Below are 15,733 nucleotides of genomic sequence, written 5' to 3' on the forward strand. Positions count from 1 at the left end.
ACAAAATGATTAATTGCTGGCCTGTGATAGGCAGCTTGATGAGATTGAGAGGTGGCAACAACTAGAGAGACAACATGAGGAGATGGCATACTAGGCCTATCTCCGGCAAGAGGAACAGAGGGAGAAACAACAGAGACAACTTGAGGAGAAAATTGCAAGGGAAGTTGTTGCAGCAAAAGAAGAGGAAATGAGGCTCCAATTAGCTCATTTTCAGACCAAAGAAGCAGAGGCAACCCCTTTTTCGAGACCCTTCATTCTAAGCTTCAAGAAGCACCCTCCAACACAAGAGCCCATTGTGTAACTTCTCCACTCCTTTTACAAAAGAGACGGTTCTATGAGCCTTTCATACCTACTACCATTTAACTCTTTGTTCCTTCTCTTGAGAAACAAATAATGGCTTTTGAGCCTTTCCAAGAAAATGAGGTTTTGCTACAAGAAGAGAAAGAAAAAGATCATTTGTTGCAGCAGATAGTCCTCTGTGATATGGAGGATGGAAAAGAGAGCCTCAAAGATAGCTCTGTCCTTGAGGAAGAACATAGTGATATGCATGAGGTTGTCCCTTAACCAATGCATTTTATTGCAATAGAGCAAGAGGATTCTAATGAGGAGAATTTTTGGGATGAGCTGGAATTATTTTATTCATACATGGACATCGAGAGATCTGCTCCTTCATTAGATTATCATGAGGTGCAGCAACAACAAGTAGAGATTCACACCATATCGCTAGCTCCCAAGGAGGTGGCTCATGAGCATCATGAGGAAGAGGTGGAGATGATTTCTTCACAGAAAGAGGAGCCACATTCAAATCAGAAGGATACCACCATTGCAAAGCACATCAACGTGGTCAAGGTTGATTGCCTAGACCCAAAGCCATCAAGAGGATGCCCCATAAGGCATCTAGCTCTGCAACAAATCAACACGTTGCCTTTGGTCATGCTTACTTTTGAGCATGAGGGTTAGTTCCAAAAGAAGGAGCAAGTAAGTCTTGCTCAAATTGAAGGTGTCCCAATGTTGGAGAGTTTCTTTGTTTTCAACATTGAGAAGGTGTTCCATGCAACAATATGCCTGTCATGCTTGCTGATCTATTTGACTGCCCATATGCATGGAAGAAAAAATCAATTAGTAAGGAAGGGTAGCTACTTCAACAAGCCAGTCAATGGCTTTGTTAATTGTTTGTATTGTACATGTTTGTACATAGTAGATTAGGTGTTTTTAGCTTTCCAAGAAGTGTGCACGCATAGTTGTTCTTTTCTCCTGGAGCTTGCCCAGAGCTTTTTGTTTTTTTGTTGGCTGCAGATTTTTGTGAAGTTATAGGTGGGCTACGTGTCATTCTTTGCTAGTGACTCTATGCCCTATGGATTGCTTAAGGCCATTGATCTTATGCTTAGCATGCAAGCATCCCCTATGAGTTGCCAAGAATGTTGGCTATATTTGCCCCCATTCAACCCATCACAGATAATCGATCAAAGAAAACTTCAATGGGCTTGATTATTCACTAGTGGGTTAACATGACATGTGTGGTTAACATTTCGTGCTGGCTTTGTATGTTCTAGTGCTGAGTGGCTCAGTTTGTTCTTTGGCTAAGTGACTCAGTTTGCTCTTTGACCAAGTGGCTCAATTTTGGCGGAGGTTTAACCAAGTGTGTGTTAACCCATTGCACTATTTTCCAGAAGGCCACTTTTGGCAGCTTGCAAAATAGCGAAAGGTTTTGTTGTTTCTTCCATCGTTCATTAGGAAATGTGCCAACCGTCAGATCAGAAAGTTTCTTCATCAACGGTTATGTTTTAATGATTCATTGGGAGATTTTTGTAGGATTTGGGCCGTCCATTTCAAATGGAAAGATCTACATTGATGATCCACCACTTTTTGGGAGAGATGAGATATTTTCCATGCGGGTCAACTGTATAGGTGTACATGGGTGGGTTAACACTGTGTGTTATCCCTTTGTGTTTTTTGACAGTGGCGTGATTTGATCTCTTGCATCGAACACACACTGTCAAGGCCAATTCTTTAATATTGGGCTACTTTTTGGGCCTTGTTCCACGACGCTAATGTATCTCCATGCCTCGTTATTGCTTGTAAGGATCAAATCTTTTGGATTTATCCTCCCATTTTGCTAGATACATTCTTTTGGCTCTTTCCTGTCACTTCATTGAACAAGTTGTATTTCATGATTAGATTTCTTTTTGATTTTGATTTATTGCTCCTTTGTAATCTAATTCCATTGTGGTTGGGGTTTGAACTTCAAGTTTCATTTGAGTTATGCTTGAACTCTTTAAAAAGCAAGTTGTAGATATTTTCGGGGTTCTTCTTTGTTTGCATTTTGCAGCAGCAATATGCTCAACTGTAATCCTTTTTCCTTCCATTAATGATATTTCTTGTTTTCTTACCTATTCTTGCCATTCTTCTATCTAGTGCATGCTTTTGTGCCTTGTAGTGAATATTTCCATTGTATTTTCCTAATTTATCTGTTGTGTTTAATTTGCTAGCATTTGCTATATAAGTGAAAACCCATTTCCTTACAACATTTGATTGGTTCAAACTTGCATGTAATTTCTTGGAAGGTTGATTAGAGTTGAGAATAGTGTATTCGAGTATTTCATTGATGTGTAGTGTATTCATACACAAAGTTGGTAACCAAGTTTCAATCTGGTGGATCACCCCCTTTCATTTCAGCAATTTACTTTTACACAATCCTCCTCGCTTTTCCCTCTAGCAGTAGTTTAGATGCATCCCGATTGTAAAGAAGCCATCTTGCTCAAGAGATTCAACCTCAGAGTGCAAGTCCCACACTTGTAGGTTGTTTCCATGTTACACGAGGTCACTTGAGGGTCATACCTTAAGCAAGGGTGCAAACTTTTGTGTCAACAGGACCCAAATGAAAAAGGGTGCCAATCCTAAATTTGAATCATAACAGAGAATGCAATATAAGGAAATACACTCTTTGAGCCTTATAGGATAATGTGTACGCAAAATTGAACTAATTTCTTAAATAATGATCTAGATGCTAAGTGTATACAATCAGCCCAATTAAGATATAGATCTAGGATAAAGATATGTAAGGAATTGAAATATGAAAGGCTCACCTTGAATATGTAGTGGAAGATGTACTTTAGCTCCAAAAATTAGGGCTTTGAGCCTTTTCTGAATATTTGACCATGGATCCTCAAACAAAATGACGAAACAAACAAAACCCATAAATCATTTCTCCAGAAGAGTAGCCGGGTCTAGGTTGACCTGTAGGGTCAGATTCTTATGAGGTTGACGCGTACTAGGGGCACTGTAACAAGGTCGAACCAACTTCTCCGAAAATTTCTTAGAGAATGATTTCCAAATCCGTGTGCAAAATCTTGTTATCTTGTTCCTACTTACATAAAATGAAGGGTTTTTGTTGTTTTGTGGGTGAGGGCTTGCCCTGGTCAAGCCCTAGATTGAGGAATCAACCTTGTAAATGATAAATGGAAATGACTTAACCGAGATAAATGTTAGCATTCACCTTGCTTAAAACCCTTGTGAATAAGGATTTTGATTTGTAGTGTGTTGTAGATTTTGAATTCTGTATAGAATTGTTGGGTATCTCCACAATTCACAATGGATCTACCATAATCCCATCATTGTGCCAGGGATGTAAATGCTCATCAATGTAAAAGATAATGAATGCTTCAATGTAGATCTCCTCCCTTGATGGCCATCAATACGCCAAATTTTGAAAAGGAAATCCTCACAAAGGATCCTTGAATGCAAAGTATAGTTTGCTTGTCTTCAAAAAGTGTGGATGGTTGATGTGTGTGAACTTGAGATATGAATTTGATATGAAAATGAAGCCTCCAAGCCTCCTTATATATGAGTTTTTGGGCAGGAAAACAATACAAGTCGACTAGAGAGTGGGATTAAATTAAATAAACTCTCGACCTACAAACCCTGGGTTCAAGGTTGACTTGGTCAACCTTGGCCTGTTGACCTTGACCAATAACAATACATGTCGACTAGAGAGCAAGATCAAATTAAATAATCCCCCAATGCTTTTCGGGCTCTGGGCCCCAGAAACCCTGAGATCAAGGTCGACCTGGTCGATCTAGTCCCAGAGGAGAGTATAGGAGAGCTACAAAAAGCTCAGGTTAAAGCTTAGAAGGAATAATGAAGAACGTGAAAGGAAACATGAAAAAGGGAGCACCGAGCACAGGTTCATCCATGGTCTAGGAAGACATATTTCTTAAAGGTCTTGAAATGAAAGTTCATCCATTTTAATATAGCAATGTTCTCTAAACGATTTTGTTCTACCCTAACTTCTTTAATCATGTTTTCATTGGGCAACAAAGAAAGAGTTTACAAACTGGATGGAGAAGACCTACTATTGCTTCATCCAGCCCTGACATTTTCTCCAATTCTTTGTCTATCTCCATTGGCTGCGGTCCCTCCCAATCCAACTAGATCTCCTGCAAACTCTTTTCTACCAAAATTTCCATGGAAACTTGTCAAAGGACACACATGCACCGAAGACTCCACCAACACTGATTTATGGACGGTTTTTCAGTATTATTCTTTGGGTATGCTGAACTATCATTGGCATTTCCGACATTAATCTTATCATTCTTAATGTTTTCACCCGCACTCTGTGAAATGATTTTCTCATCAATTTGCCCTTTATTAACTTTGGCTCACATGTACAAGTCAGCTTGGGGAATTAACAGTCCTTTACAAGTTAAACACAGGGAAGCTGCAAAATAAAGACGAAAAAAACTAAAATGAAAATAATGCCACTAGTGCAAAATAATGGGAAGTACAAATATGACATGCATGCAGACACAAGTAAAACAAGACAGATAACAAGACACAAAAGAGGCCATGAAACTCGCCAAGCAAACCTGCACGCACCCTAAGGAAGGCAAAACGTCAACCTTCACTAGAGCCGTAGAAGGTTGCATAGCGATTCCCTCTCTTCAATACCTAAAACAAATTAAAAATAATGAGAACGTTTTTATTAAAAATCACACATCAACTTAATTAGTAAATGAAATACTGAATGTTGAAGCAAAAACTTGACAATCCTAAGGTATATAAAATGTTGAAAACTAAATAGAAAATATGATTTCCCATTCACTAATAAATTAACTTTGTAGACATCAACATATGCATGACTTAATCCAAAGTAGTAAATAATAATATTATATGGTCAAATGCATGAAGCAGATGGAGGCCCATGGAAGAGTCTGTGGCTTAGACTTGCCCATAAGTGTCATTTTAAGTATTGTTTGGCCACACATAATTCGAACTTGAGAGTGAGAGCAGAGTCTTGTCACAGAGACCCATTTAACATGCTCCAATTCCATTTGTTTGGTTGGTAAAAGTAAAAGATTCTATATTAAAATATGGTTTTTGAGCTTATTAATGTTAATATACTTAAGGTTCTAGATTACTAAGAGGGGGGTGGTGGGTGAATCAGTAGTCCACTAAATTCAAACTTTAACCAAACATCTCAAAACTGATTAACCAATATCAGATGTAACACTTAAGAATTCATTTTTTCATTCCATGTTAACCTGTGAAAACATCAATAAGATAACTAATAAAGCATACACACAAGTAACACCATAACAATAATATATTTATTGTGGAAACCCTTGGTCAGAGGTCAAACCACGACAGGAATTAATACCTACAAATCTTTGCACTCTTCTTAAATGTGCCCTGTTAAACTCTTGGTCCTGTTAGGAGCTTACAATGATGCCCGGTCAAGAGCATACCGTGTTGGTTGTAACCCAGTTAATGGATTTACATCTTGCCTTGTTAGGAGCTTTACCTTGTTAGGAGTAACCTTGTTAAAGGATTTTCTAACTCAAATTAATGAGCCACCCTGTTAAAGGAATTAATTTCAGACTTGTTAAGATCTTTCTCACCCTTTTAAAAGTGACCTTCTTAGAGGCTTCAAACTTGAGAAACCATTAGGAATCAACAAGAAGATTGATCTGAGATTAGCACTTCAATATTGCTTGTACAAAATCCATTTAGTTCACCATCTGCATCTGCTTGCAGACATTCAGCTACCGACTTGATCGCACAACCATTTACAATGTCACTATGCATTCTCTCTCTTGCAAAAATAACATTCTGCCATTTAAACATACATCTTAATATTAGGTTAATCCACCACCTTAACCTAAATGTGTTACATCTGAAGCCAACCATAGCTTGACCAAAATGTATTACCAAACTTGATTCCATCATCAGCTGTACCACTCAATCAACCATTTGAATTGCACATCGGTTGAACAAAGAACATCTGGCAATATCACTTTTCCAGTGAACATACACACTTCCGAGAAATTCCATCACAACTACCAATGCATAATCGATTTATCAAAACTTAATTGTTCCACATCATTGCCACATCATTAACCAACTTAACATCGTGAAAGATCTATTAGAAACGACCTACATGTTACTGGTTAAAGATCAAACATAAACATTCAACTTGTTCTTCATTTTCTGTCTTCAATTGTCTTTAATTGATCAAAAACATGCCTTCTTGTAAACCGAATCATACACAACTATAACAATGATCGAGCAGCTGAGTAAACATCATAAATCCTGAATTTCATCTCTTGAAACATCACCGAGTTGATAGACCAATCAAATCTATCACTGTCTGTCATTCACCGATCAACCCAGTTGGATTATCTCACTTCAATCAATCATAACTCATTCAATACTTATCTGCAGTACATGAAATTACATATACAAGAAGTGGATAGATCTCTTAGTCTCCCATAGCAATAACTCATCACACAAATCAACCACACACTTAATTGGTCTCCTGCACAGTATAGAATTTAGCTTCTCTGTAAACAGTTCATAGCTAATCATTTAGTTGACATAAATGACAACACAACAATGGATCCAAGAACTATCGAATGTATGCTGTAACATTTCATCCCTACAATCAACAATCAGTTATGCCAACAATTACTATCTACAATCATAAAGTATTTGATTAAATGCACGATTTTGGAATTAGTGAATATGTATTTTGATGTAAATAGCAAGGATGGTAGCTTGTAGTATTTTGTTGCTACATCACGACCCTTTTTTTAGATTAATTAATAATATTTTTAAGTGGACCCAGTCTCTCTTATTTTTGTGGCAATTTAAATAATATTATTTTAATATTATTGAAGAGCACAGTGCAGCGGGCCCTTCACTTGTTCAAGACAGTAAATTCAAACTGGCAGCAGTGGAAGGTGTGATTGAATCTTCTTTTGCCTCTGGTTAAAGAATATTATATAATGCATTTTCTTTTTTCTCTTTCTAGGGGTTTTCTAGTATATGCTGTTATATTTATCGTCAGTTTATCTTTCTAATAGTTTGTGTGGTCTATAACACCAATGCTTTTGTTTCTCTGATGGTTTCTGTTAGTGTTCGGTTGAGATTGTATCTTGTCTTGTGGGTATGTATGAATTCATTAAGTTGGGGGACTGGATGAGTTGTTATGTTCATACAGCTGCTGGTTGATAATATTGGAGGGTTTGGCCACTATTTAGAGCTAGCCAACTTACCAAAACATTTTTTAAGATATTTAATATTTATTGCTGATTCAGGAGGGATTAGTTGTGAGGACAGTTCATACATGCTTATTTGGCTCTTAGAAATCAGGTTTGCACTGCTGCACAAGCAAGGCCGGTTAAATATAGTTTGACTTTGGTTATTGTAAGCTTCGACTGCAGTTGTACAGCTGCTGTACCCCGTACCCCTTAACCCATCTGGATCAGCTTGCTGTAACACTCCAAAAAGGTGTATGAGTTGAAAATTGTAAACTTGGATCTGATTTTTGTTTTAGAGCAGTTTCCACTTTCCAGCTTGTAATCATTCCAGAAGTAAATAAATCAATTTTCAGGGTTTTCAAATTTATGTTTGAATTTATACAAGAATTTAAAGTAACCTAAGTTTTCTACAAGCCATTAAAAGTTATCAAAATTTGGTTCAGATTTGGCTGATGAAGTGTTTAAAGTTCTCATCAAGTATTTTTCCATCATTATATCAAACTTCAGTTTTAAATTGTTGTTTCAAAAAAAATGGGAGAGTAAAAAAATTGGTATAAAACCATAAAAAATATAAAGGGGACATTACATGCATTTATAGTTTCTTTACTGCCATAAATAACATGACAAATATTAGCAGTGGCAACAATGTCTTGTAATAGTGTTCCCAAGGACTACACTACAAAGCATTACATTAGATTTCTCTTTGTTCAATGGAATGCTGATACCTATAATGATGTTTGAGCTTTTTTCATTGTTCTAATCAATGCTGTTTCATTCAGGTACCTACATACTTGTGGTAACTTCTCGAGAGAAATTGGGCATGCATTGTGGATTTTCTGTTTATCGAATCATGTCTATGAAATTTTTATCCTGCAACAAAGTTCTGAAGCTTTCATCCTTAGCAGAAGTAAGTATATCACAATGCAACTGAAAATTTGAGAGTGACAGACTCTGTGCTTTATCTTGAAATGACTTTTGTTTAAATTTTAGAGTCTTTGACTAATGTTTTGAGAAGTTTAATTGAACAGAAAAGAGATGAAGCTTACTTTGTGAGCCTCTTAAAAACTGTGGAGAAGACTCCTGGTCTATACTATTCATATGAAACCGATCTAACACTTAAGTGGGTACTCAATACAACTCCTCCTGATCTGCATGCGTTCTCATAAACAGATAGTCTTGCCTTTGTCATTTAAAACATCTTCTTTTGTAATTTATGTACTGAATGGTAAAGGTAATAAAATGCAACATTATAAATCTTATTTTGGTGAATGTGTGTTGCAGTGTACAAAGGATTTATAATTTAGAAGGGTTAAAGAAAAGGTCTCCTCTGTGGAAGCAGGTCAAGTCCCTTTAAAATAGACTTTGATACTGCTTTCTAAACTCCGTGCAAATGTATTCTTCCTCAACAGTTTGTCTTTTATAAGGATTGGACATTTGTAATACTGATAGTTTATCATAATTTCAGTTCAGTCTGTGATAGATTCATTAAGTAAAGTAATATGTGTTTCCAGAGCATACTTAAATTAATTTGACACTCTGTTCATTTATGTCTAGCTTCCAATTTTTGTTGTCCTTTTTGCAGGCTGATCCACGTTATGTCTGGAACAGAAGTTTGATGGAAGAGTTGATAGAGGCTAAAGTAAGAATCCAAAGTTCTAAACTAAAAAACATAAGCTGCATAGAGTAAATTTGATTTTGCTCATTTATTATCAGGAATTCTCACTGAACCCTCACGAGTATATCATAATCCTATGTACTATGTTTTGTATTGCAGCTCGAGCCATACATTTTACCTGTTATTCAGGGCAATATCCTCAAATTTGCACTTTACAATGGTGTGCTAGATCATTGTTGCAGGCTACAATGCCTATACGGGATTAGAGTTCTTGATTTTTTTTAAGCGTTTCATTAAAGTGTGTTGTCTTGAGGATTTTGTCTGCCTGTTAAAACAAGACAAATTTTTCCTTTTATGTGAGTCACTTAGCAACTTTGATTAATATACTTTATTGCCTTAACCGGAATTATGCTTTCAGACTATACAAGTCAAACTTAAAGAGAAAATAGTTACAGTCACTTTAATCTCGAGAAGGTGCACGCGACGAATAGGTATGTACTATGGGAAAAGGATAAGACTATTAATGTGCCATTTTGCTTCTCCCTTATAAAGTACAACAATATTTGTAAACATAAAATGAACTATAGAATTTTGTTCCATCATTATTTGGAAAGATTCAAATATCGTAAAATTTGCAGGAACAAGAATGTGGCGCAGGGGAGCTAACCTGGAAGGTCATGTTGCAAATTTTATAGAAACTGAACAGCTGCTGGAAGTTGAAGGATTTACAGCTTCATATCTACAGGTAGTGCAGATGCATGCTCTGGGCATTCAGAGGAAAAACAAGAAATGTGTGCCAAATATGAAGTATTATCTAAATTTGCAATTTATTATGTAATTCTTCAATAGTGTGTATTTCTATATTTACAGGTCCGTGGGTCTATTCCTGTTTTATGGGAACAAATTGTTGATCTTACCTATAAGCCAAAATTAAATATTATAAATACAGATGAAACGGTATGTGTAAATTTTATTCTTTCTTTGAGTTTTATTCATTCAGTGTGCAGTTATATTAGTAAATGTGATACTAATCACAGCTTTGCCTATTTCAGCCTAAAGTTGTACAGCGACATTTTCATGATCTTGTACAGAGATATGGATCTATTGTAGCTATAGATCTAGTTGATCAAGTATGACATCACTCTTATTTGTTTTTTGTCTTTTCTTGGTATTGTTTGACTTATAAGTTCTAACAAATTTCATATTGTATGCACAACTATTATGTATTAATTGTTTCTTGTTTTAATGCTCTTTTTCTTTCAGGGATTTAACCTCTGTAAAATCAGTGCCTGTGTTTTTCAAATATTAGCTTTGCAAAAGCGAAATTGCAAGCCACAAACCTTTTTTGAATAACAATTAAAGGTTTATAAAAATCGGAGGAGGATGTTTTTATTTTTAACAATCAAAATTATGAGAGACATTATCATTGTTATTTGTTGCAATCAAGTTATTACAAAAGTGCTCAAGCTGTCAGAGCAGAAAGAAAATTTCCTTAAAGCATATAACAAAGAAAGTAGCAACCAAGATAACTAAGATGTAAGCATAATATCACATTATACCAAATCCGATAAAGCTGTTAAGCTAAGTTGCTAGGTATACTTCTTTGGGGCATGGGTCCTGTACTGGATGGGTGTGGTATGGGCCCTGCAACAGGAGCAGCCTCGGTTCGCTTAGGGTCCCACCCAGGCACCTCAAGTAAATTGTGGGTCTGTGAAGGAAAACCTAAGGATACCCGAACAAAAAGGAAAAATAAAAAGCAAATTTTAAAGTTTTTTATAAGTGGCAAATACATAGTTTCACCATTAAGTGATGAAATTGTGAAAATGGAATGCCTCTCAACCCCATTGAGGTCTCCACTCCCAGTCCTCACTAATTATTGGTATCTTGTCACATTCGTAACTCGACTACATCAAGGGGGTTGGTAGTGGAGTCTAAAATTGACAATTTAGACAGTTATCTTTGCCTTTAAGAAGATTAACTTGAAATTATAATCAAATGAGGAAATTTCATAATACATAACTATTTATATAATTAGCATGAAAGTACACATAAATGAGAGAAATATGAACATACACGGTCATTTGTTTTAGCAAAATTAAACTCCTTGGGATGTTGAAAACACACTTGTCATATTTTTCTGTACACGATTGCTGTGCATTTTCAGAAAGGTTGAATTAATGCCCAGCTTTCTCTCTGCCATTTTTCATTGGGTCAGGCATAACTCAAAAAATTGCTGAATAATCAGGGAATATGTGATTTTATTTTACAGCTGAGAAAATCACCCATTAAATTTCCTTGACGAGTTAATGATTTTAAGTATTATTTTAATTTGCTGAGTTCTGCCATTTATTTGCCTAGTTGTCAAAATTGGGTCTTCTGAGTTTCAACTTTTTTAACAGGGGTGTAGATATGGGCCGTGCATTTCCTTATGTGGTGTTTATCAGGATCTTGAGCATAAGGGCAATGGATATACCTTTTTGTTTTAGTGGCTTGTGCATGGTTGGTGCTTGAGCTGCTCGCTTCAATGGCCCAGCATCTAGTGTCTTTGTTCTTTACTTCCCTTCATGGCCTCTTCCATCAAGGATTTGATTTAGTCATAGAGGATTTTCTCAAATTTTTGGAGTTGTTGCTACTGGAAATCTAAGTTCCTCCATGGCTGTGTAGGACTATATTGGTTAGGGGGAATACACAATCTTGCAATTCTTGTCATCATAACTCCTGAGTTGGTCTTGGTCATAAAACTCATAGAAGAGCCTCACAACACTTAGACAATCACAAGAGAGGCACAAAGAAGATAAAGAAACGCTGTTTGTTGTGAGTTTTGCTAAAAAGAAAAAGTTTTATAAGTTTAAAACAAAGGTGAGGTTCATGTTAAGTTCACCAAAATGTAGAGTAGGAAAACAGAATCACTACGAATGGTGGTCAAACTCTTTGAGGAATCAATTACTTCCTCTCCACCTCGAGCAATCCTTTGAGGTTTTTAGACCTCTGAGTTCACTTGCTAAAGATATGAAAGTGTGTAGATGAAAAATAATTTTTTTGACTATGGGAACCAAAATTGTACGCCACTGAGAGCGCTTGGTAAGCTTTGTGTGCTCTTTGTTCAGGACCCACAGATGGGTCAAGGACGAGAGTGCACTGCACAATTGTTATGTATAGACAAAACAGGAAACCCATACTAGAAAATACAATAATGACCAGACATGAAGTTCAAAATACTCAAAGTGATGAAAACAGAGACAAAAAAGATAGAATTAACTAAATTAAAACAATAGTAATACAAAGACAAAGATTGGAGAGAGTTTCACTATACGTTGAGAAAATGAAGTCTCCAACTAATGCTATTTCATTCTTCTCCATACTTGCACACAAATCAAGGGAAGATGAAAATGTTGGGGCTGTGATTTAGAGTTTTACGATAGTCAGACCTCTGTTTTGGCGTTTCCACCACAGACGACCAAGATAAATAAATTGATAAATGATAATCTAAAAACCTAAGGTGTTAGATTCTGCACCTGGGACCCTTGAGTCCCATTGTAATTCATCCCATAACTGTGTCCAAATGTGATACCTTGTAGGTTTGGATAGGGTTTGGCCTACAGCTTGTGTGTTCATCCTGCCAAACCTAGGACGAACCCCACACAGATTTGCTAACCCACAGAGGAACCCAACACGAATTTGGTGTCTCTTCTGATTTTTTAAATTTTTAAAATGTTTGTTTTTGTCTTTTTTTGGCCAACTCAACCCCCTAAACCTAAAGTTGACCACTAAAAACACTAAAAAGGTGAAACCTATCTCATTTGTGCATTTGTGAATGAAGAACAAAACTTCTTGCCTCCATTGCTGAACTTTCTTGTTTGCTTGCAATTGCTCAGAGAGATTTGAAAGGTGCTTGTTGCTTACTCTAAGTTGGTTTATGAGCTATTCCTATGTGGTTGAAAGTGTTGAGAACTTCTCAAAGACATTGAAGAGGAAGATTTCAACAAAAGAGGTAGGTTTCTGTTGTTTTTAGAACTTTCCTTGCATTTTTTTACAAAATGAAATGAACTCTCTGGTTATGCCTTATTTTTTCATTTTGGTTTGTGACTTTGCATGTTATTTATAGATTCATAGAATGGTAAGTGCTTCAAGCTTGGGAACTCATGGTTCAAAATAGACCTGAATTATGGAAATATGTGGAAATGGTGCAACAAACACCTAGCGGAGGTGGCTACACATGGATTCGTAGCCATTGCAAAGAGCAATATAACAACTCTTATAGTCGAGTGAAAGCACATTTGTGCTTTATCCCTCATAAATGCATCAAGTTTTGATAAGCAAGCCAAAAGTTAGTGGCCAGCCTCAAGGTAAAACATTCTTGCCAACTTTATTCTAATGAAATATATTGAAGAGCAAGCAAAAACCAGTGATGCAGCTGGGAAATCAGTTCCTCATCCTTTGGAAAAGTCTTCAAAACGATTGGAAGCCTCTATGGCATCAATTCCTGACAAAGACCTATAGAGCCATTAATTTTTGCATTTTCCTTAAGAATCTGCGTCAAATAAGAGATTAAAGGGCCCCTTGAAAATGACATTTTACAATGAGGGTAGAAACATTGTTGAGAAGACATAGCTAGGTGCATCTATGCAAATGGATTGACATTTAATGTTGTTCGCTCTAAATATTGGCAAATAATGGTGGATCAATTATTGAGGCTCCAAAGGGGTTAAGGATCCAAGTTATGAGAAGGTGTACACTACTATTGGACAGAGAGGTGAAACATGTAGATGGCGCCTTGAAGCTCATGAGGGATTCATGGACCGAAACGTGTGTCCATAGTATTTGATGGATGGAATGATGGAAGAAATCTTCCTTTGATCAATGTTATTGCAATGCCCACAAGAGGTGCAATGTTTTTGAGAGCAGTTTATTGTGAAGGACAAGTGTGTAACATACCAAATCTAACTACTAGATGATAATATCAAATAATGAACTATTCCTAGTGATAAAAAATTCTTTTAAACCTTAATTGCAAAAGTAAGTGAAATCTTTCTCACATGAACATGAATAGCTGAAAGTTCGTTTACTAACTGAAAGATAAAATTTCTCTAGAATAACTTTCACATGAAAAGGAATTTAACTAACAATTTTCCATTTCATAAATGCCAAAATATAAGAAATCATTAAGTAATATAACTAAGTTAATAACAAAACATAAACCATAGAACCTGATAAGCTTGATGGTTCGATCTTGTTTATTTTTACTCCAAAGCTCTTGATCTCTTTCAGTAGGGGGTAAGAGTATCATCAGAGATTTTGCCTCTCAACCATTAATCTTAGCTCTTGACCTTAAAAAATCTCCCACACAACTTCCTCACAGAAGTGGCCTGGCCCTACATAACACATGCAAGCGCATGACCCAGACTTTCATGCCATTCAAGACTTGGTGTACAATTCACAACTGTCATAGCTACACACCTATAGGCATCTTTGCCTATGAGAGTGACTTTCCTAGCTAGAGGTTTCCCTTCTCGTTCTAGTGACTGAAGGTTACTACTCGTATGCATAATACCACCTTGGCTATAAGGTTTTAAGGTTTTATTGGTGCAAGAACTGTACTTCATACTACTGTTCTCACCATTGAACTCGTTTATTGAGTTCTTTAGATTCTTTAAGTTCTCCACAACCCAACCAGGACTTGCTGCCCCTTGCTGGCAATAATAGTACATTGACGTAAGATTGTTACTCACTGTCATAAGTCTTTATGGCTTCCATGGTTCATGATCAAACACGAGGGAGTTCCTTCCCAACAGTTCACCGTTATTATAAACATAAAAGAATGATTGACATTTAATATTCTGTTCTATTTTTCCATTGCAGGATAGTAAAGTTTCCCAAAATGTAGCTACCCTTATAAGTTATAACTGATCAGACTTGATCTAGAATTCTTGAGATGATACAGCATTCTTAGTGATGATGTGCTGTCATATTTTATAATGATATGGTTTTACCCAACCAAAGGATTGTAGGTCATCCTGATTCATGAGATTTACAGAGTTATAAATTATCAAATTATTTCGCAGATTGCTAAATGGATAAGTATTACTCCTTAGATGTCAAAGCCTTGAGCACAATATAGATTGTTCTGATGATAGAGACTGGAGATATGTCCATCATAAATTTGAATGGTTTTACTTGATCAGAAGATTCATAAGGTACACAATATATATCAGAATCCAGATTCATAGAATTAAGGATTCAGATTAGGAATACAGAATTCACAATGATAAAAAGATTCATTATAGCTATGCATGGCCTGAGTTTATACTCTTATTTTGGTTTTTCTCGACCTTAAGGACTCTCTGTTTGAAATGGTAAATACATTGTTCAAGTGTCCAAGGCCATGTGAAACTTAATTCTCTAGATTCTTCATAATTTACTCTGATTTCTATTTTAGTCTAGGGTTCAGAATGGACAACATCCTAACCTTGTTGCAGGGTAATGTTCCCTTGACTTCTTCCATTATAGGTAGACAAACATACAACCCTCCTTGTTCTTAGTTCCTTGGCTATCAATACCTAAGGAAAGTTCATGAATACAA

General features: G+C 36.2%; 1 protein-coding gene across 2 annotated transcripts in view; it reads left to right on the forward strand.

Annotated features, from left to right (window-relative positions):
- Positions 1-15,733, forward strand: part of LOC149556744 (phosphoinositide phosphatase SAC8-like) — a 113,881-nt gene that overhangs the window by 19,874 nt on the left and 78,274 nt on the right. For both annotated transcript variants that reach the window (XM_089831261.1, XM_089831260.1), the window contains exons 4-12: positions 8,318-8,445; positions 8,567-8,658; positions 8,820-8,877; positions 9,121-9,177; positions 9,313-9,346; positions 9,564-9,644; positions 9,792-9,898; positions 10,024-10,110; positions 10,206-10,283. In XM_089831261.1, the coding sequence (XP_089687387.1) occupies positions 8,318-8,445; positions 8,567-8,658; positions 8,820-8,877; positions 9,121-9,177; positions 9,313-9,346; positions 9,564-9,644; positions 9,792-9,898; positions 10,024-10,110; positions 10,206-10,283 (722 nt within the window). The remainder of the gene's footprint in view (positions 1-8,317; positions 8,446-8,566; positions 8,659-8,819; positions 8,878-9,120; positions 9,178-9,312; positions 9,347-9,563; positions 9,645-9,791; positions 9,899-10,023; positions 10,111-10,205; positions 10,284-15,733) is intronic.

The sequence above is a fragment of the Cupressus sempervirens genome, chromosome 5 (assembly GCF_028749045.1).
Source record: "Cupressus sempervirens isolate cs-2001-9-10 chromosome 5, ASM2874904v1, whole genome shotgun sequence".
Taxonomy (NCBI): domain Eukaryota; kingdom Viridiplantae; phylum Streptophyta; class Pinopsida; order Cupressales; family Cupressaceae; genus Cupressus; species Cupressus sempervirens.